Source organism: Chenopodium album, chromosome 2 (assembly GCF_948465745.1).
Source record: "Chenopodium album chromosome 2, dcCheAlbu1.1, whole genome shotgun sequence".
In the NCBI taxonomy this organism is placed as follows: Eukaryota; Viridiplantae; Streptophyta; class Magnoliopsida; order Caryophyllales; family Amaranthaceae; genus Chenopodium; species Chenopodium album.
The window spans coordinates 80,088,256-80,103,450 of record NC_137835.1 but is presented as its reverse complement, the minus strand read 5'-3'; the positions used below and the strand labels follow the sequence as shown (position 1 = coordinate 80,103,450).

The following is a 15,195-nucleotide window of genomic DNA, read 5'->3' as shown; positions in this document are numbered from 1 at the left end:
TGACTCTATAATTTATATATAGGATTAAACATTTAAACATAGTCACGTAGGTTGTACTAAAACGAGGTTAAAGAACCAATAGACACTTAGGGCATGTTCTCATTGACTGAACTCAGTTGAAATGAACTGAATATTTTATAAAAGAAGGAAATTAGAAGCTGAACTGAATTGAACTGAACTGAATTTCAACGTAAAAAAACAGACCCTTATTATGCACGCACTATGGCACTAGTAGCACGTACTTACATTTGACATGTTGTGGTTCCAATTTGGAGAGCACGATTCTATGTGCTCGAGTCTTACTTAGATGCATGGTATAATTTGCGGATCCAGTATATCCGCCTGAATCGAACATAAAGTGTGACGGTGGAATTCGTTTGGATTCACAACAAATTGCCAAATTTTAAAATAATGCAAAAAAAAAAAAACGTTAAATTACCAACAACCTACCTTTCTTCAGGCTCCAGCTCATCAATCTCTCTCTTTGAGTGTAAATTAATCAACCACCTCGTATCTTATACAATATAGATCTCCATTATCTTCATTCTTCACTCACTCACTCTTACATCGTATTCTAACTCCCTGTTTCCGCGCTTCAAATCTTCAATTGCTACCATTAAAAACCACTTCTTTCCATGCTAATTTTAGTCCTTTATTCTTGAATTTTTGTGGGAGTTGCTTGATTTTAACAATGGGGAGCTCAGATGACAAAGTTGTAGCTGTGATCATGGTGGGTGGACCCACTAAAGGTATGCAATTCCCCAATATAATTCTGATTCTGGGTTTTGATTCAATTGTGTATAAATCTCATGATTTCAGTTTATGTTGAATTGAAATTGAATGAACCCATTTACCAATTATAGACTTTGATTGAATTTTGTGGCATGTTTTGATGAATTGTAGTTTTTTATTCTATTTAGGCCATTACCATTTTGTTGATTTTGATTATATTTTGTGGCATAATCTGATATAATTGTTTTTTTATTCTTTTCTTTTCATTCTTATTTGTGTAGAATTGAATCAACCCATTAGTTCATTACCAATTTGTTGATTTTGATTATATTTTGTGGCGTAATCTGATAAAATTGTTTTTTTATTCTTTTCTTTTCATTCTTATTTGTGTAGAATTGAATCAACCCATTAGTTCATTACCAATTTGTTGATTTTGATTTAATTTTGTGGCATAATCTGATAAAGTTGTACTTTTTTTTTTCTTCAATTTTAATTTGTGCAGAATTGAATGAACCCATTACAATTTGTAGATTTTGATGTGCATGATTTGATCATATTGTAGTTATTTTTGGACAGGTACTCGATTCAGGCCTTTATCTCTGAATATTCCAAAACCTCTTTTTCCTTTAGCTGGACAACCTATGGTTCATCATCCAATTTCAGCTTGTAAAAGGGTATTTGCTTTCACCAATTTGAAATTGCATTTTTTTTCTTGGATTAATTTTGTAATATGCATTGCTCAAAATTTCAATCCAATTATAATTTGTTGGCACTTGGCAGATTCCTAACCTAGCACAAATTTACTTGGTTGGTTTCTATGAAGAGCGGGAATTTGCATTATATGTATCTTCAATTTCTAATGAATTGAAAGTTCCTGTCAGGTGAACACTTCCTTAGCCCTTACAAGTCTATTGGATTTTTGGTCTTGTTGAAACTTGAAGCCTTTTATAGAATCATTGTTGTAACTTTTGGAACATTTTTGTCAATGTGGTTCAGATACTTGAAGGAAGACAAGCCTCATGGTTCTGCTGGATGCCTGTATAATTTTAGGGATATAATCATGGAAGACAGTCCGGTTAAGCTCTCCTTATTTCTTTTTATGATTATAGATGATTAGATTAACTTGATGGCTGTTGATATGTGTTAATGTGTAATTTGATGTTTGTATGTTGATCTTGTGGAGCTGACAATGTGGTTGCTTTTCTTCTTTGTCCTGCAGTCGCAAATATTCTTGTTGAATTGTGATGTTTGCTGTAGTTTTCCTTTGCCAGAAATGCTTGGTAATTTACTTATTATGTCACAGTCTATCTTATCATAACTTCTCATCATGGGTATTCAAAATTTGTAAGTCCATTTACCTTATGTCCTTATGATATTCAGAGGCTCACAAAACATATGGAGGAATGGGAACTATATTGGTTAGCAAGGTTAGTCAGCTCTCTTTGTGACTCGTAGATGCTGCATCTTCCTGTTTGGGAATTTCTTGCACATATTATATAATTAGTGCTTCAGTATGTTGAATTTTTGTTAGGTGCACTTGACAGGTTTCTGCAGAGTCTGCCAGCCAGTTTGGTGAATTGGTTGCTGATCCTGTCACCAATGAAGTTTTGCATTACACCGAGAGGCCTGAAACTTTTGTATGTACAAAGTCCTGAGCTTTATTTTTTTGTATCTTTGCATCTCCTCTTTTTAGTGCTTGAATATGTTATGCTTGTATCATGTAGGTTAGTGATAGAATAAACTGTGGGGTCTATGTTTTTACACCAGACATTTTTTCAGCCATCCAAGATGTTTCAAGACACCGAAAAGATTCAGGTGATTCACTCAAAATTTTCAATTTTTTTTTGGGCATGTCCGAGGGATTTTACATTATTGCACTTCTTAACTAAGTTATCACCACTTACATAAGTTACACCAGTATTTTCTGCAAAATGATATGTGATCATCTATTGTTGCTTTGATTGTCTCCAAATCTTGAGTATAATTGCTTGTGTCATGTGCTAAATTCACATGCATGTACATTTGAAGATTATTGAATTGTTCTCTTATGTGATATGTGCAATAAACCTATGTTCATATAATATAGCAAAGTCCTAATTTTTCTTTTTTCATTTTAGTTGCTTGAACTTGTCAGTTTAGCTATTCAAATTTAAGCCTAAGATAAGAGTTGTAAAGAGTTTGAAATTTTCCTTATGCAATTTGGAATGTGGACACCCGAGAAGCTCAAATGTGAGCAAAAGCTTGCTCTGTTCTGGGAGTACCTGGGAGAATTATATCAACAGGGATTTCCATATATTGAAAGGTCTAAAGGAATAGTTTATAATTCTGTAACAACTATGTGATATAATTGATATTAGAATCGGCCCATAATCTCCATGAAACAGAATCATTATATGTGGGGTTTTGTGATTTTTTTTTTTTTAAGTGTGTAAGAAAGCCAAGAAGGATAGTTGTGTAGACGGGATTTGTTCCCAAGTTTTGGGTGGTTCTACCTCTAGACTCTTAAGAAACTAAGCTATTGGCAATTTGGCATCCACTGTAGATAGATACCTGAATGTGGTTGTATTATAAATTTGATTGTAAAAGGAATTATTAATGCATAAGAATGACTGATTTGGTATTGTTCATTTAAAGAATTTTGAGTGAAAGTTGTTATGACGGTGTAGATTTGCAACATAATTGCCTCATCCTCTAGAGCTGAAACCTCCTTGTTTACCTCTACCTCTTCATCTATCCTATCACATAAAGGTTTAGTTGAGAGGCTAAAACATGGTCATCTCCTTCTCTTTCCTGTTTTCTTTTAGGTGCTGGCTTGCCAGGTAGGGGTGTGTCTCAAAGGTTTGAAGTGCTAAAATTCATACATTACTGGGGAAGTGTTTGTTAATATAAATATTAGTCAAATTTTGAATTTTAGGTCATGTCCACTTGCAAAGCAAGGCAATAGGTCTTTCATTATGAATCATAGTGTAGATTTAAGTAGACCTAGAAGCAAACATAGGGAAGAACAGAGGATCCCTCCTCTAAATATGGGATGACAAAAGGTTCTACCACAACCTTTATGGATTTATCTATAAAGGAACTCTCAGGATAGAGTATACACAGTTGAGAAATCACATGTTGGGGGATACAAGATGAAGAAAATGTAGTTAAGATGTCAAGTTAACAAATTGTTGGTGAGGAGAAAATATTTTGCAATGATTTAAGTTGTAGCCATCAAATGCGCGGATGAGGTTTTTAAGGTTGATAACATTGGTTCTTAGAGAAAGCTAGGGACCAGAGGAGTTGTACAAATGAGATGAGATGTGATACTTAGATTACAAACATGAATAGTACAGTAGTACTAGTATGATGATTCCATAAAAGTATTATTACTATCCATAGTCTATTAATCAACACACATGTGAATAGTAGTATGATTATTCATAGTTACATCATATATATATATATAAAACATGTGTTCTTTTCCAATTCCAAACCATAGTGTGAAGTCACATCACATCACTATTGTCAAGTCCTATCATATTATGACATCACATCATTATAGATATAATTACATAATATGACATATTATACTTATATGACAACATTAGGATTCATATGACATCATTATTGTCAAGTCACATCACTTCAATATACTCATATGACATCATTATTGTCAAGTCACATCACTTCAATATACTTATATGACATCATTATTGTCAAGTAATATCACTTCCATCATTATTATATGACATCATTATTGTCAAGTCACATCACTTCAATATACTTTTATGACATCATTATATTCATATGACATCATTATTGTCAAGTAATATAACTTCAATATACTTTTGTGACATCATTATATTCCAAAATTTCAAAATAGAGACATAACTCATTCTTGGTGCTTTATATACATCTTTATAGGTGTGTTATGGTTTCAAACCACCTTATATGACCCCGGGAGTCACCCCACGTATTTAGTTCAGTTTTCGAAAAAATGTCAAAAAATGACCCGAAATCGTGTAATATAGCCTTCAATTTTGGAATATTTTTCACTTTTTTAGACCCGAAAATAAAAATTGCCGAGATGCTTCCCATGGACCCTAATACACCCCGGGAGTCCATTTGGGTGGGTAAAACCATCCAATATACATTCAAACTGTAAATTTACCCGTTTACATCGGGCATCGATTTCATAAACTCAAGGCTACCACGGACATTTATGGCAACATATAATGATCATATATGGTTCCAAACGACATTATATGACCCTGGGATGTAATCCCCGGTACCTCGAGACTTTTCGACACCGGGTCCCGAAACCTCTTAAATTGGCCAAAAAGCGTGTATTATAGCATTCAATTTTGCCAATTTTTGACTTTTTTTTTACTCGGAAACAAAAATTGCCGAGAAGCTACCTATAGACCCTAATACCCTCCGGGAGTCCAATTGGGTGGATGAAACCATCAAATTTGCCTTTAAGCATCTAATTTGTATATGGGTCCAAACAACATTATCTGACCTCGGGATGCATCCCGTAAAATTCCATGAATTTCTGACACCGGGTCCGGATACCTACTAAATTGCTCCCATTTCGTGTATTATAGCCTTCAAATTTGGCTTCCGTACATCATTTTTCCACCCGACAAGATTATGCATCCAAGTACTTCCATGGGTTCCCAAAGGGCCTTGGGAGTCATGGATGATGCCCAGAACCATCTCATTTATCCTTAAACGCCATGTCTTAAGGCAACGATGGCATACCCTCAAAACGACAAAACTAGTTGTTTGTATGCCTTGTCCTTGGGTGCACATGTCTTGTGCACATTCCACACGCCCCCTTGCACCATCCCACACCCCAACACTTTGGCTTTGTCACTTGTCTTAATCCACTACTTAGAATATAAGAAGCAACGCTAACCTCGTTTTCCAAAATATAGGTGTTTTTAGGGAATAGGATGGGGGGGGGGGACGAATCGAAACGACATAGGGATGAATCTCAGTGGATCGTGGCAGCAAGGCCACTCTGCCACTTACAATACTTCGTCACGTATTTAAGTCGTCTGCTAAGGATTCAACCCGCCGCTCGGTAGGAATTGTATTTCAAGGCGGCTCTCACGGCGCATCCACCGCGTGAGCTTAGCCTACAACACGTGCCCTTGGGGGGGCGAAGCCCCTACTGTAGGACGGCAATCAGGCGGCGGGCGCATGCGTCGCTTCTGGCCCGGATTTTGACTTAGAGGCGTTCAGTCATAATCCAGCACACGGTAGCTTCGCGCCACTGGCTTTTCAACCAAGCGCGATGACCAATTGTGTGAATCAACTGTTCCTCTCGTACTAGGTTGAATTACCATTGTGACACTGTCATCAGTAGGGTAAACTAAAACTAACCTGTCTCACGACGGTCTAAACCCATGCTCAGTCTGAGGTTTAGGTTTTTTTATTTTTTTTTTATTTTTTTATCCATGTTAGAAATGTGCCTCCTTGGCTTTACTTTGAAAAAAAACCTTGGTCTGATTATCAATTGATCATAAAAACTAACCAGTGTGCACTTCAACAACCCATAAGGTTTCTTCCAAGATGTTGTAGTTGTTATCTCATGAAGAACAAAAAAGTTCTCAAAAGGCACGATTTGCTTACAGCCTTCTCAATAGGAGGATGCCCTTGCTCTCATTTCAAGTATAAATCTGCCAATATGGATGATGGATGGAGACTATGGAAGATTCTTTGGATGTGGGAAGCTTTACGCTTTGTTTGGATAGCAAAGAAGGAAAGGAAGGGGAGGGAAAAATGAGGAAAGGGAGGGGGAGGTGAGCTCCATTTTCCCTCCAAATTCTGAGGGATTATGCTTATTAAAGAGAAAGGGAAAATGGATCTCTCCCTCTCCTTCCCCTTCCTTCCCCCAATATTTCACCCAAACAAGAGAATTTGTCTCCCTTTCTCTTTTCTTCTTTTCCTTCCATTTCTTTCTATCCAAACAAAGTGTTGGTGTTATAATTTCTAAAGTGGTGTTTTAAATGAGTTTTAATCACCTGCAGAGTGTAATGCTGTTTAGTATGTCATTCAGTCATTCCATCAAATTTAGAACAAGTAACCATTAATAAAAAGCTGCAAATCATTTACTTGTACATCCAGATTTTCATTACATTTCTTGTGGTGAAACTTTTCGGTCTCTTTGAATTCTTGTTTTTTCAATTAGCACTAGTAGAATTTTGTAAAAGAAATATTTTTACACGGTGACTAATATGACATAAGCAAAGGCAATGTCTAGAAATATGCAAATGTTAAAGAAAGGATGTATGATATTTTATTTTCATCTTAGTGCCTATTGTCTTCTTTCCTAACCCAATTCATAAGGCATTCAAGTTTTATAGGGCTGGAAAACTTGTAGTGTTTGTCTAATAAACCGATACGTGTTCCTTTTCTTTATGGGAGTGATGGCTAGTTATGTCATTGAATAATCTTGTCAGTATTCTGATATTAATTGAATTTACTAGCATCTGATTCTGATCTTTTCCCTGCAGCCAATATGAGACGTGTATCCAGCTTTGAAGCACTTCAATCTGCGACAAAGTAATGTTCTTCTCCATTTCTATAACTTGTTTTAGCTTATAATTACATGTAGCAGCTATCAGAGCACGTCCTCTGTCACCCTCTACCACGATCATTGCTTTGTGTTCTTTATAATACTACATTTGCTGTCTTAAACTGATGCCAATACTACATTTGTGTTCTTTGACAAACTCTGTCACTGCCTACTTGGGGCTTCTTAAACTGCTATCCTTAAGATACTTGGAATTGGAATGGAGACTAAAGTCCAAAGCTTCATATATATAGCTTTAAGTAAATGTCCATGGCTTGACGTTGGTCCTCTGTTGTGCTACAGGCAACTGAACAATTGTGTTATACTTTATTGATGTTGTCTGCTTTAGTTTGTATCGAAGCTCTACATCTACGCACAGTTAAGAAAGTATAACTCTGCTTCGGTTATCTGTTACAGCAAATATACATTTGTTCCACTTGTAGGTTAAACGAGGGAGAGGGACCGAAAATGACTTGGTTGGAAGGAGTTAGGTATGATATGGAGCATATGGATTTGCATGAGAATGAGGTATTTGATCTTAAGGGTTGGAGGAGGAAGATTTTTGTGGATGACTATACGGAATAATCACATTTGGTTCATGGAGCCAACCCCACTTATGGGATTAAGGTTTTGATTGATTGATTGTAGGCTTAAAGAGCTGGATGCCAAAGTTTAGAAAAAAGATAGGGTATAAATGAAGCAATTTGATAATCTTATTGACCATTGTATACGCTAGTTTTCTAATTTATTAACCTATATTAATTTCAAACTTAATCAGAAATTGAAAATTATCTTTCAAAATTTGTAACTCCAAATTTTCTTAATCTATCATCCGTAAAACCTTAAATATCACTATTTGGAGAATGGGTCAATTCAGCTGAAATCTAAAGTCTTGTTTTAAAGGTCAAATTGTTTTCTGGTTATAGCATAAGTTTGCTGATTGAGGGTAAATTTTGTAAGCTCATGTGGAGTATAGTTTCTATTACAGTAGTATAAGGTTAGATTTGCATATATGTTTTACTCTTTACGTAAATGTGATAGAGGATATTTTAGAGAAGTATTATAAAGCTGAATTCTTATTTGTCTGGATTGTCATTTTCAATGGTGTCAGGGATACATTGTATTGTGAGTTTTGGATATTAATGGACTTACGATCAAATTTAAATGGTGCATTAAATACCCATGCTTCTTAATTTCTTATTCTTGTGAAGTAGCATATGGTCCTTTTTTTATTTTAAAGGAATTACGAATAATACTCTTATAGCCATGGTGCATTAAACTACCCTTACATCTTATTATTGTGAAGTAGCATATGTTCAGCGCTTTTCAAATCAAGGGACAATTACTAAAAAGTTTCTTTATTACCATGATGGTGAAGGGCTAAGGATACTCCCATGTCCTACCCCACCCAAGGCCGGCTCCTGTTTATAGGCATTGAAATAATGCCGATGTTTACCTTAGTTGTGTTAGATAAGACTAATTTTTTGGTAGGTGTATGTATTCTTATATAAGCCTATGTAGCTATTAGGGTACTTGGACGTTAATTTTGCATGTAATTGATCGTCAATTTTACAAAAATTGCTGGACTAAATAGACCTTCCTGTTTCTCTCACAGGAGTCTGCCCTCAGATTTTGTGAGGCTGGACCAAGATATTTTGACACCGCTAGCTGGAAAGAAAAAATTGTATACATATGAGACCATGGACTTCTGGGAACAAATCAAGACCCCTGGGTAAGATGAATTAATATAAATATCAACTTGTTTAGTATTTTTTTATTTTTTGGTGGAAACTTGTTGAGTATTATTTTTCCCGCCATCATCAATTATCAATTATTGCAGAATGTCTCTGAAATGTTCTGGTCTCTATCTGCACCAATTTCGAGTGACCTCCCCACATCTTTTGTCAAGTGGTGATGGAACAAAGAGTGCGACCATAATTGGCGATGTATACATTCATCCCTCAGCTAAAATACATCCCACAGCAAAGGTATAATTAATGCTCTTTGTTTCGATGAGTAATCTGATACAAGATCTTGCTATGGTGCTACTTTCTGAATTCTATACACGAATTCTCCTGAATGACAACAGATTGGTCCAAATGTTTCAATCTCTGCAAATGCTCGTGTAGGAGCTGGTGCGAGGCTCATCAACTGTATTGTTCTAGATGATGTTGAAATCAAGGTGATAATTAAAATGTTGAAAGATTTGAAATGTGCATGTAATTCTGTGAAAAAGTTATTGACCTGTAAATAATTGTGATTGATATTCCAGGACAATGCAGTTGTTATCCATTCAATTGTTGGGTGGAAATCAACAATTGGAAAATGGTCTCGAGTTCAGGTAAGCATTTATATTATGTTGCTTCAAATGTTACATTGCTTGGAATATACCAATGTTTTCTTTTGAATATCAGCTGCTGGTATATGCAAAAACCAATCCATATAAATCCTCTTACTAGAATGAAATTCATATCAATATAACTTCCTAAATTGTTATTCAACTAGGGGTGATGAGTACCTTAGCCAGCTTGCAAGCTAATCAAGCGTGGTCCAAGTATTTTCAAGTTGAGCAAACGTAGGGCTCAACTTGAAAGGCTTGTGCGCAGGCTCAAATTTCTATTAACTATTGTATATTCATATAATATATTTTGACATGCAATTAATGGCTAAGATCTTACGCAATACTTGTTAGAATGTTGAAAAAACTTGGAATTAAGAATGTTGTAAACTTGTAACCTAAAAGGGTGTTTGCTTTGTTACGGTTTTTACACTAAGAAACAAAATCAAAATATATTTTAGCTCGGGTATAAGTTTAATGAGCAGTCATCCAATAGTCCCAATATGAGGATTATAAACTCTTTAGTTTCACGTTGTAGTCTATATCTATCCTGTTTGTATTTTTGTAGGGCTTTTAAGATTTCTGATGTTATTTGATGATTCTTAACAGGCTGAAGGAGAATACAATGCGAAACTTGGAATCACAATTCTTGGTATTTTTACTTGCTTGTATAGAATGTGTTGTTTTATGTCTCTTCCGGTGTATTTTTTCGTGCCCTGATTGCTTGGTGCTTTTTTTTTTTTGTTTTAATGCCAGGGGAATCTGTAAATGTAGAAGATGAAGTGGTGGTGATCAAGAGCATTGTGCTTCCAAACAAGACTCTTAATGTCAGTGTCCAGGAGGAAATCATACTGTAGCCAAATGCTGATACTTCCATGAAGTCATGAACACCTTTTTTTGTCAACTTATTAATACTGTTTCTTCCCAATGTATCAATTTCATAGATCTTATACTGACAATCTTCATCATTTTGTACCGCTAATGCGTAATTGTATATGTTTTTCTAAAGAGAATAATTTTGACTCAATAAAAGTTTATTTTTGTTTCATCTAATATCTGTGTATAGCTTTAAATGTTTAACTCTATCAATTGTTAACAATGTGATGCGGAGTAGTAGGGATAATTTCAGCAAAATACAATGATCAATATGACAATAAAAGAAACATGTCAAATAAAAAAACAACGGAAGTATGTAGCAATCAATTAAGAACGGAAAAGGTATTAGTATCATACTATCATAGTAAATGTATAATGTATTGGTACATTTGGTGGTTTCATGTTATTAATCAAGGAAATCTCCCTCTGATTTTTTGCCCTTCCAGCTGTATTCGAGACATTGAACCACCAAAACTGTTATACTACGTATTTGGAACCCTTTCCTTAAATGGTAAGGATGTCTGAACCTGCATTACTAGTTTAGTACTACACAAGAATCATAACTGTTAAGCTAGGGTGACCATGAACCTGACCCTTGATTCCATATGATCAAACCAAAATTTTCATTATTAATTCAAGTTGGGGTATATTGAGAAATTTAAACACATTAGATTAAATCAAGTGATCAAGATTCATATTTAATTTGGACTTGGATTTTCAACCAAGTAAATGTTGAATGTTCACAGTGGTAAGTTTCGGCATAAAGACAGCACAAATCCATTGCAACTATCTTGTCAAATTTCTTTGCAATGAGTTATATAGCTCTACACAATTGTACTAAGAAAAATTCCCCATACTCGGGGACATTTTCCAACATTCTGCAAACAGTGCTATTCTTTGGTGTTGAAAGAGCAATTCCTAGTAAGCAAAGACGCATTTGATGGCTCATGAAGGTGCATTTCATTAATCCACTCAAATAACCTCATGGGAATTTGACAACAAATCCATTTACAATGTTGAGTTTCTTCCCAATCCTTCAAATTTTTAGCTTCGCCCTTGTTTGTCCCGTGAAGAAACAAACGAAGGGTTGTGCAAGCTCTCCCTAAATTAGGCATGTTGATTTGGTGCATTGAGAAAATGCATCTGAGCCATCTGATATTTTGTGTTGGACTTCCGAATGTGTAGATAACAAGCAAACTCCCGCTGTTGTGATTCAAGCTCTAAGAATGGCCATTGTTTGGTGTTGGTTAAATGTATCAGGAAACCTGCTCAAGTGACTTCCCAGCTACTTCTGAGTACCAAGATCTCCATGCTTCCGTATAATGGTCAAACAGATCTCTCAAAGCTACAAATTTATCACCAATATACTTGTTAGAGGCATGAAAAAATCCAAATGTACTAACAGAAGCAAAAAAAAACGAGTTTACATTGTACCTTGATTGTGATACTGAGGGCGATAAACAGAGGCAAGACTTTCCAAATCGTGGACACGCTTAGTGTCTTTCTGATCAGCAACACCAGCTTTAGCCACGGTGACCGGAGCAAATGGACCATATTGATAGCTTCTTGGTCTTGCATTCTGCTCAGCAGGGTTTGTATGAAACTCACTTTCAACCTTTTCTGTTTTTACCTGCAGCTTGAGCTGCTTTCCTTCCTCATTAGCTGAAAAATCAACCTTGCTCCTTTTGAAACTGATGTTTGTAACATCAGTTCCAAATGCCCTTTTCTTAGTCTCAGTCGACATAGGCACACCACATATAGTATTCTCCCTCCTTTCATTTAAGCCCAACCACCTGAAGGCTGGCTTTCGGGTCTCTGTTTGATGAGTCTGGTTATCGTTCAACAAAATACTTCAGAATGTAAATTTTACTTAAAAAACCCATGAATGATAAGCTCTCTAATGAGCTTTAAACAAAAGGTCCAGAACCTGACTCAAACTATCATGAATAAGATACAGACAATGTGGGTCTAATGTCTAGCATTTCACTGATTTCCAACTATAACAAACTCACAACAGGATTTTCTCAATATAACAATAATACCTTTTCCAAGTAGCAACTATACATCATATTGCACAGTAGAGATAATTATGCAAACACCTAGTAAGAGCATGGTATGAGTCTTAAAGACTATATCTGCCAATGTAGTATTATTGTTCTTACCTTTTCAATTAGTTGCATGGAGGACAACACGTTGGCAATATCATACAACCGTCTGACTTTGGCTGCATTATCTTATTAAGGAAGAGTTAGATACTGATAAAGTGTTATAAGTAACCACAAAACTAAAGGGAGTGGAATAGAAAACCCTACTTCGCATTACTGTACTGTTGTGACCATCACCAAGCAAGATCTTTGCAGCTTCATCCAACGAGATAAGATCAACCTAAAAATTAAAACCATCACAAATAAGTTTAGAGGTAAAGAGGGAAAATATAAGGTACAAGAATATGAGTTCTGCCGTTATTCATACATTAGAGCATATGAACAGCTTGACAAAGTTCTGTGTCAAAAGCCCCAATGACTTCTCCCTTCTATTGTCTGCAAAATTATCAAACAAATGATATTAATTCTCACTACTTAACTATGAAACATTGATCTCTATTCACAAAATATCATGGAAATCCCATAATACCTTAATAAGAAGAATAAAGAACACATGAACCATTAATTGTAAGATTACAGCATTAAGCGAAGAAGTTACCAGGCTTTGAATTAGCATTGTTGCTTGGTGCTTCTGGCTGACTTATAGTATCAGGATTAGAATTAGTATCCTCATCATCGTCAAAAACATGAAACTACAAGACAAATTACGATAATTAGTCATTTGTTTTGAACACCAATGGACTCACATAATAAAGACCAAGTCCCAAAATAACTCAAACTCACCTTCATTTTGCCACTTCCACTAGAGCCAAAATTGTCCCTCAAACCTTCTTCCTAATGATTACAAATACAAGATAAAGAGACTCAATAAGCTTCAAACATTATGCGCCATAAAAGATCATAATTTGAATTAAATGTTAGGTTTTTGTTACCTTAAGCGCAGCAAGAGCTTTGGGAATTCCTTTAAAGCCCTTCCATGTATACTGATTTTTTGCCTTCCTTGCTAACACCTACACCCAATTACACTCCAACTTTTATTACAAGGTAAACACAAACTCAAGATGAGCAATTCTCAACTACTTATCAAAGAACAAAAACATTTTATCTTTATTTTTTCATTGAATTAACATTACCAGTTAATCAAAAACACATTGTTTAAACATAACAATCTAAAATTGAATGCCAACTAGCCTAATTGAATTTAGGGACCTCGCGAAGTTGTGATACCCTAATTTTTGTCTATATAGAAATAAAAATACTCAAATACGGTTGTTCTTGGTATCATTTTGGCCGAGGATTACTAATGAAAGTCGTTATAAAGACCAAATGGATCGAATAATATGCAAAAACTCTAATTTTTATGCCACATAAATATGCAAACTAACCAAATTAAAATAAACAAATAGTACGGAGTAGAGGGAAATCAATATTACCCCAACACTTTCCAAAACATTGACAATATCATAGATCCGCCGTCTCTCAACTCCTGCAAAATCCAAACAAAAATTACAAATCAATTAATATACAGGAAAATTAAATAAAATTCACAAAAAAAAAGGTCAGATCTAGTATACCTAATTTATTGGCAGCATCATCCAGTCCAATAGATTCAACCCCGTCTCGATTATACAAGCTCAAAAAACTGCGAATTAAGCACACCCAAAATTACAAAGAAGAAAATCGATTCAAATTTAAAATCCTATTTTGAAAAAAAAAAAAAATATATATATATATATATATATATATATATATATATATATATATATATATATATATATATATATATATATATATATATATATATATATATATAATTAAAATTAAAAATAAATAAATAAATAAAACAAATTGAATAAAAAAAATATTGAAGAGAGACAAATTACTTGGAACATAATAGACCCAAAGATTTCTGCTTCCTACTGTAAGTATGGTGCCTAGATCCAGAACCTTCTGGAGCAGATGAAGGTGGTGAGGTCGCCATTAAAGACACTTCGAAACTTTCTCTCTCCTCACTTCACCGAAACAAATAAAATAGACCCAAAAAAATCCAACAACAACCCAGAAAAATTGAAGAAAAATTAGAGCAACCCAGAAAAAGATGGGAGATAAAGGGAAGATTCAAAGGACCGTTGAAATTAGGGATTGGCGGGGGCGAAGAGGAAAGTAGGAAATTTGGGGGAGAAACAAGAAAGAAGAAAAAAGGAGGTGATTAGAAAAACAGTGATTTTGGGTTAAATTTATTTAGGGTGGTGATTTTGAAACTTCAAAATAAGCGGGAATTTGAATTTACGTTGTTGCGGCTACGGCGCTCAATTTATGGGTTTTTGGTCAGAATGACATATTTACCCCTACGAACGAATTATGGTGTATTAGGAGTGAGGTTTTGATGAGGGTATGTTGGTCATTTTGATGAGTGGGGTAAATTTTTTTAATTATGGTTGTTTAGTGAATTTGTTTATTAATGATTATGTGATCACGTGGCTGTTTGGCAGAAAGCATGAGAGGTTTTTTGGGGGGATTTCTCTTTTTTTTTTTTTTATGTTTTTTTCCCGCTTTTGTTTCAAATCGTGAATATTTAA

The 15,195-nt window shown here is 34.9% G+C and overlaps 2 protein-coding genes across 2 annotated transcripts; one reads left to right on the top strand and one right to left on the bottom strand.

The window, feature by feature from the left end:
- The first annotated feature begins 448 nt into the window (after nucleotides 1-448).
- LOC145602534 (uncharacterized) lies at nucleotides 449-10,688 on the top strand. Its single transcript, XM_081658730.1, has 15 exons — nucleotides 449-749; nucleotides 1,309-1,406; nucleotides 1,513-1,613; nucleotides 1,729-1,807; nucleotides 1,952-2,012; nucleotides 2,113-2,159; nucleotides 2,277-2,369; nucleotides 2,457-2,547; nucleotides 7,239-7,287; nucleotides 8,913-9,029; nucleotides 9,138-9,285; nucleotides 9,387-9,479; nucleotides 9,570-9,638; nucleotides 10,245-10,287; nucleotides 10,392-10,688. Exons 1-15 carry the CDS (start codon nucleotides 692-694, stop codon nucleotides 10,490-10,492), a joined length of 1,248 nt encoding a protein of 415 aa, XP_081514856.1. The 5' UTR covers nucleotides 449-691; the 3' UTR covers nucleotides 10,493-10,688.
- Nucleotides 10,689-11,459: 771 nt separating this feature from the next.
- On the bottom strand, nucleotides 11,460-14,827 carry LOC145589309 (E2F transcription factor-like E2FE). The gene is made up of 11 exons (XM_081645832.1): nucleotides 14,500-14,827; nucleotides 14,191-14,258; nucleotides 14,050-14,102; nucleotides 13,549-13,626; nucleotides 13,400-13,450; nucleotides 13,215-13,308; nucleotides 12,984-13,051; nucleotides 12,824-12,896; nucleotides 12,674-12,735; nucleotides 11,946-12,339; nucleotides 11,460-11,856 (listed from the first exon to the last, which is right to left on the bottom strand). Exons 1-11 carry the CDS (start codon nucleotides 14,595-14,597, stop codon nucleotides 11,768-11,770), a joined length of 1,128 nt encoding a protein of 375 aa, XP_081501958.1. The 5' UTR covers nucleotides 14,598-14,827; the 3' UTR covers nucleotides 11,460-11,767.
- Between the last annotated feature and the right edge of the window lie 368 nt (nucleotides 14,828-15,195).

Excerpts from the sequence above, each read along its gene's own strand:
- LOC145602534 (XM_081658730.1), top strand. The coding sequence starts at position 692 with ATGGGGAGCTCAGATGACAAAGTTGTAGCTGTGATCATGGTGGGTGGA. Across the intron at positions 2,160-2,276 it reads GAACTATATTGGTTAGCAAG|GTTTCTGCAGAGTCTGCCAG; the intron begins GTTAGTCAGCTC and ends TGCACTTGACAG. Across the intron at positions 2,370-2,456 it reads CCGAGAGGCCTGAAACTTTT|GTTAGTGATAGAATAAACTG; the intron begins GTATGTACAAAG and ends TGTATCATGTAG.
- LOC145589309 (XM_081645832.1), bottom strand. The coding sequence starts at position 14,597 with ATGGCGACCTCACCACCTTCATCTGCTCCAGAAGGTTCTGGATCTAGG. Across the intron at positions 13,627-14,049 it reads ATGTTTTGGAAAGTGTTGGG|GTGTTAGCAAGGAAGGCAAA; the intron begins GTAATATTGATT and ends AATTGGGTGTAG. Across the intron at positions 12,340-12,673 it reads CCATGCAACTAATTGAAAAG|ACTCATCAAACAGAGACCCG; the intron begins GTAAGAACAATA and ends AACGATAACCAG.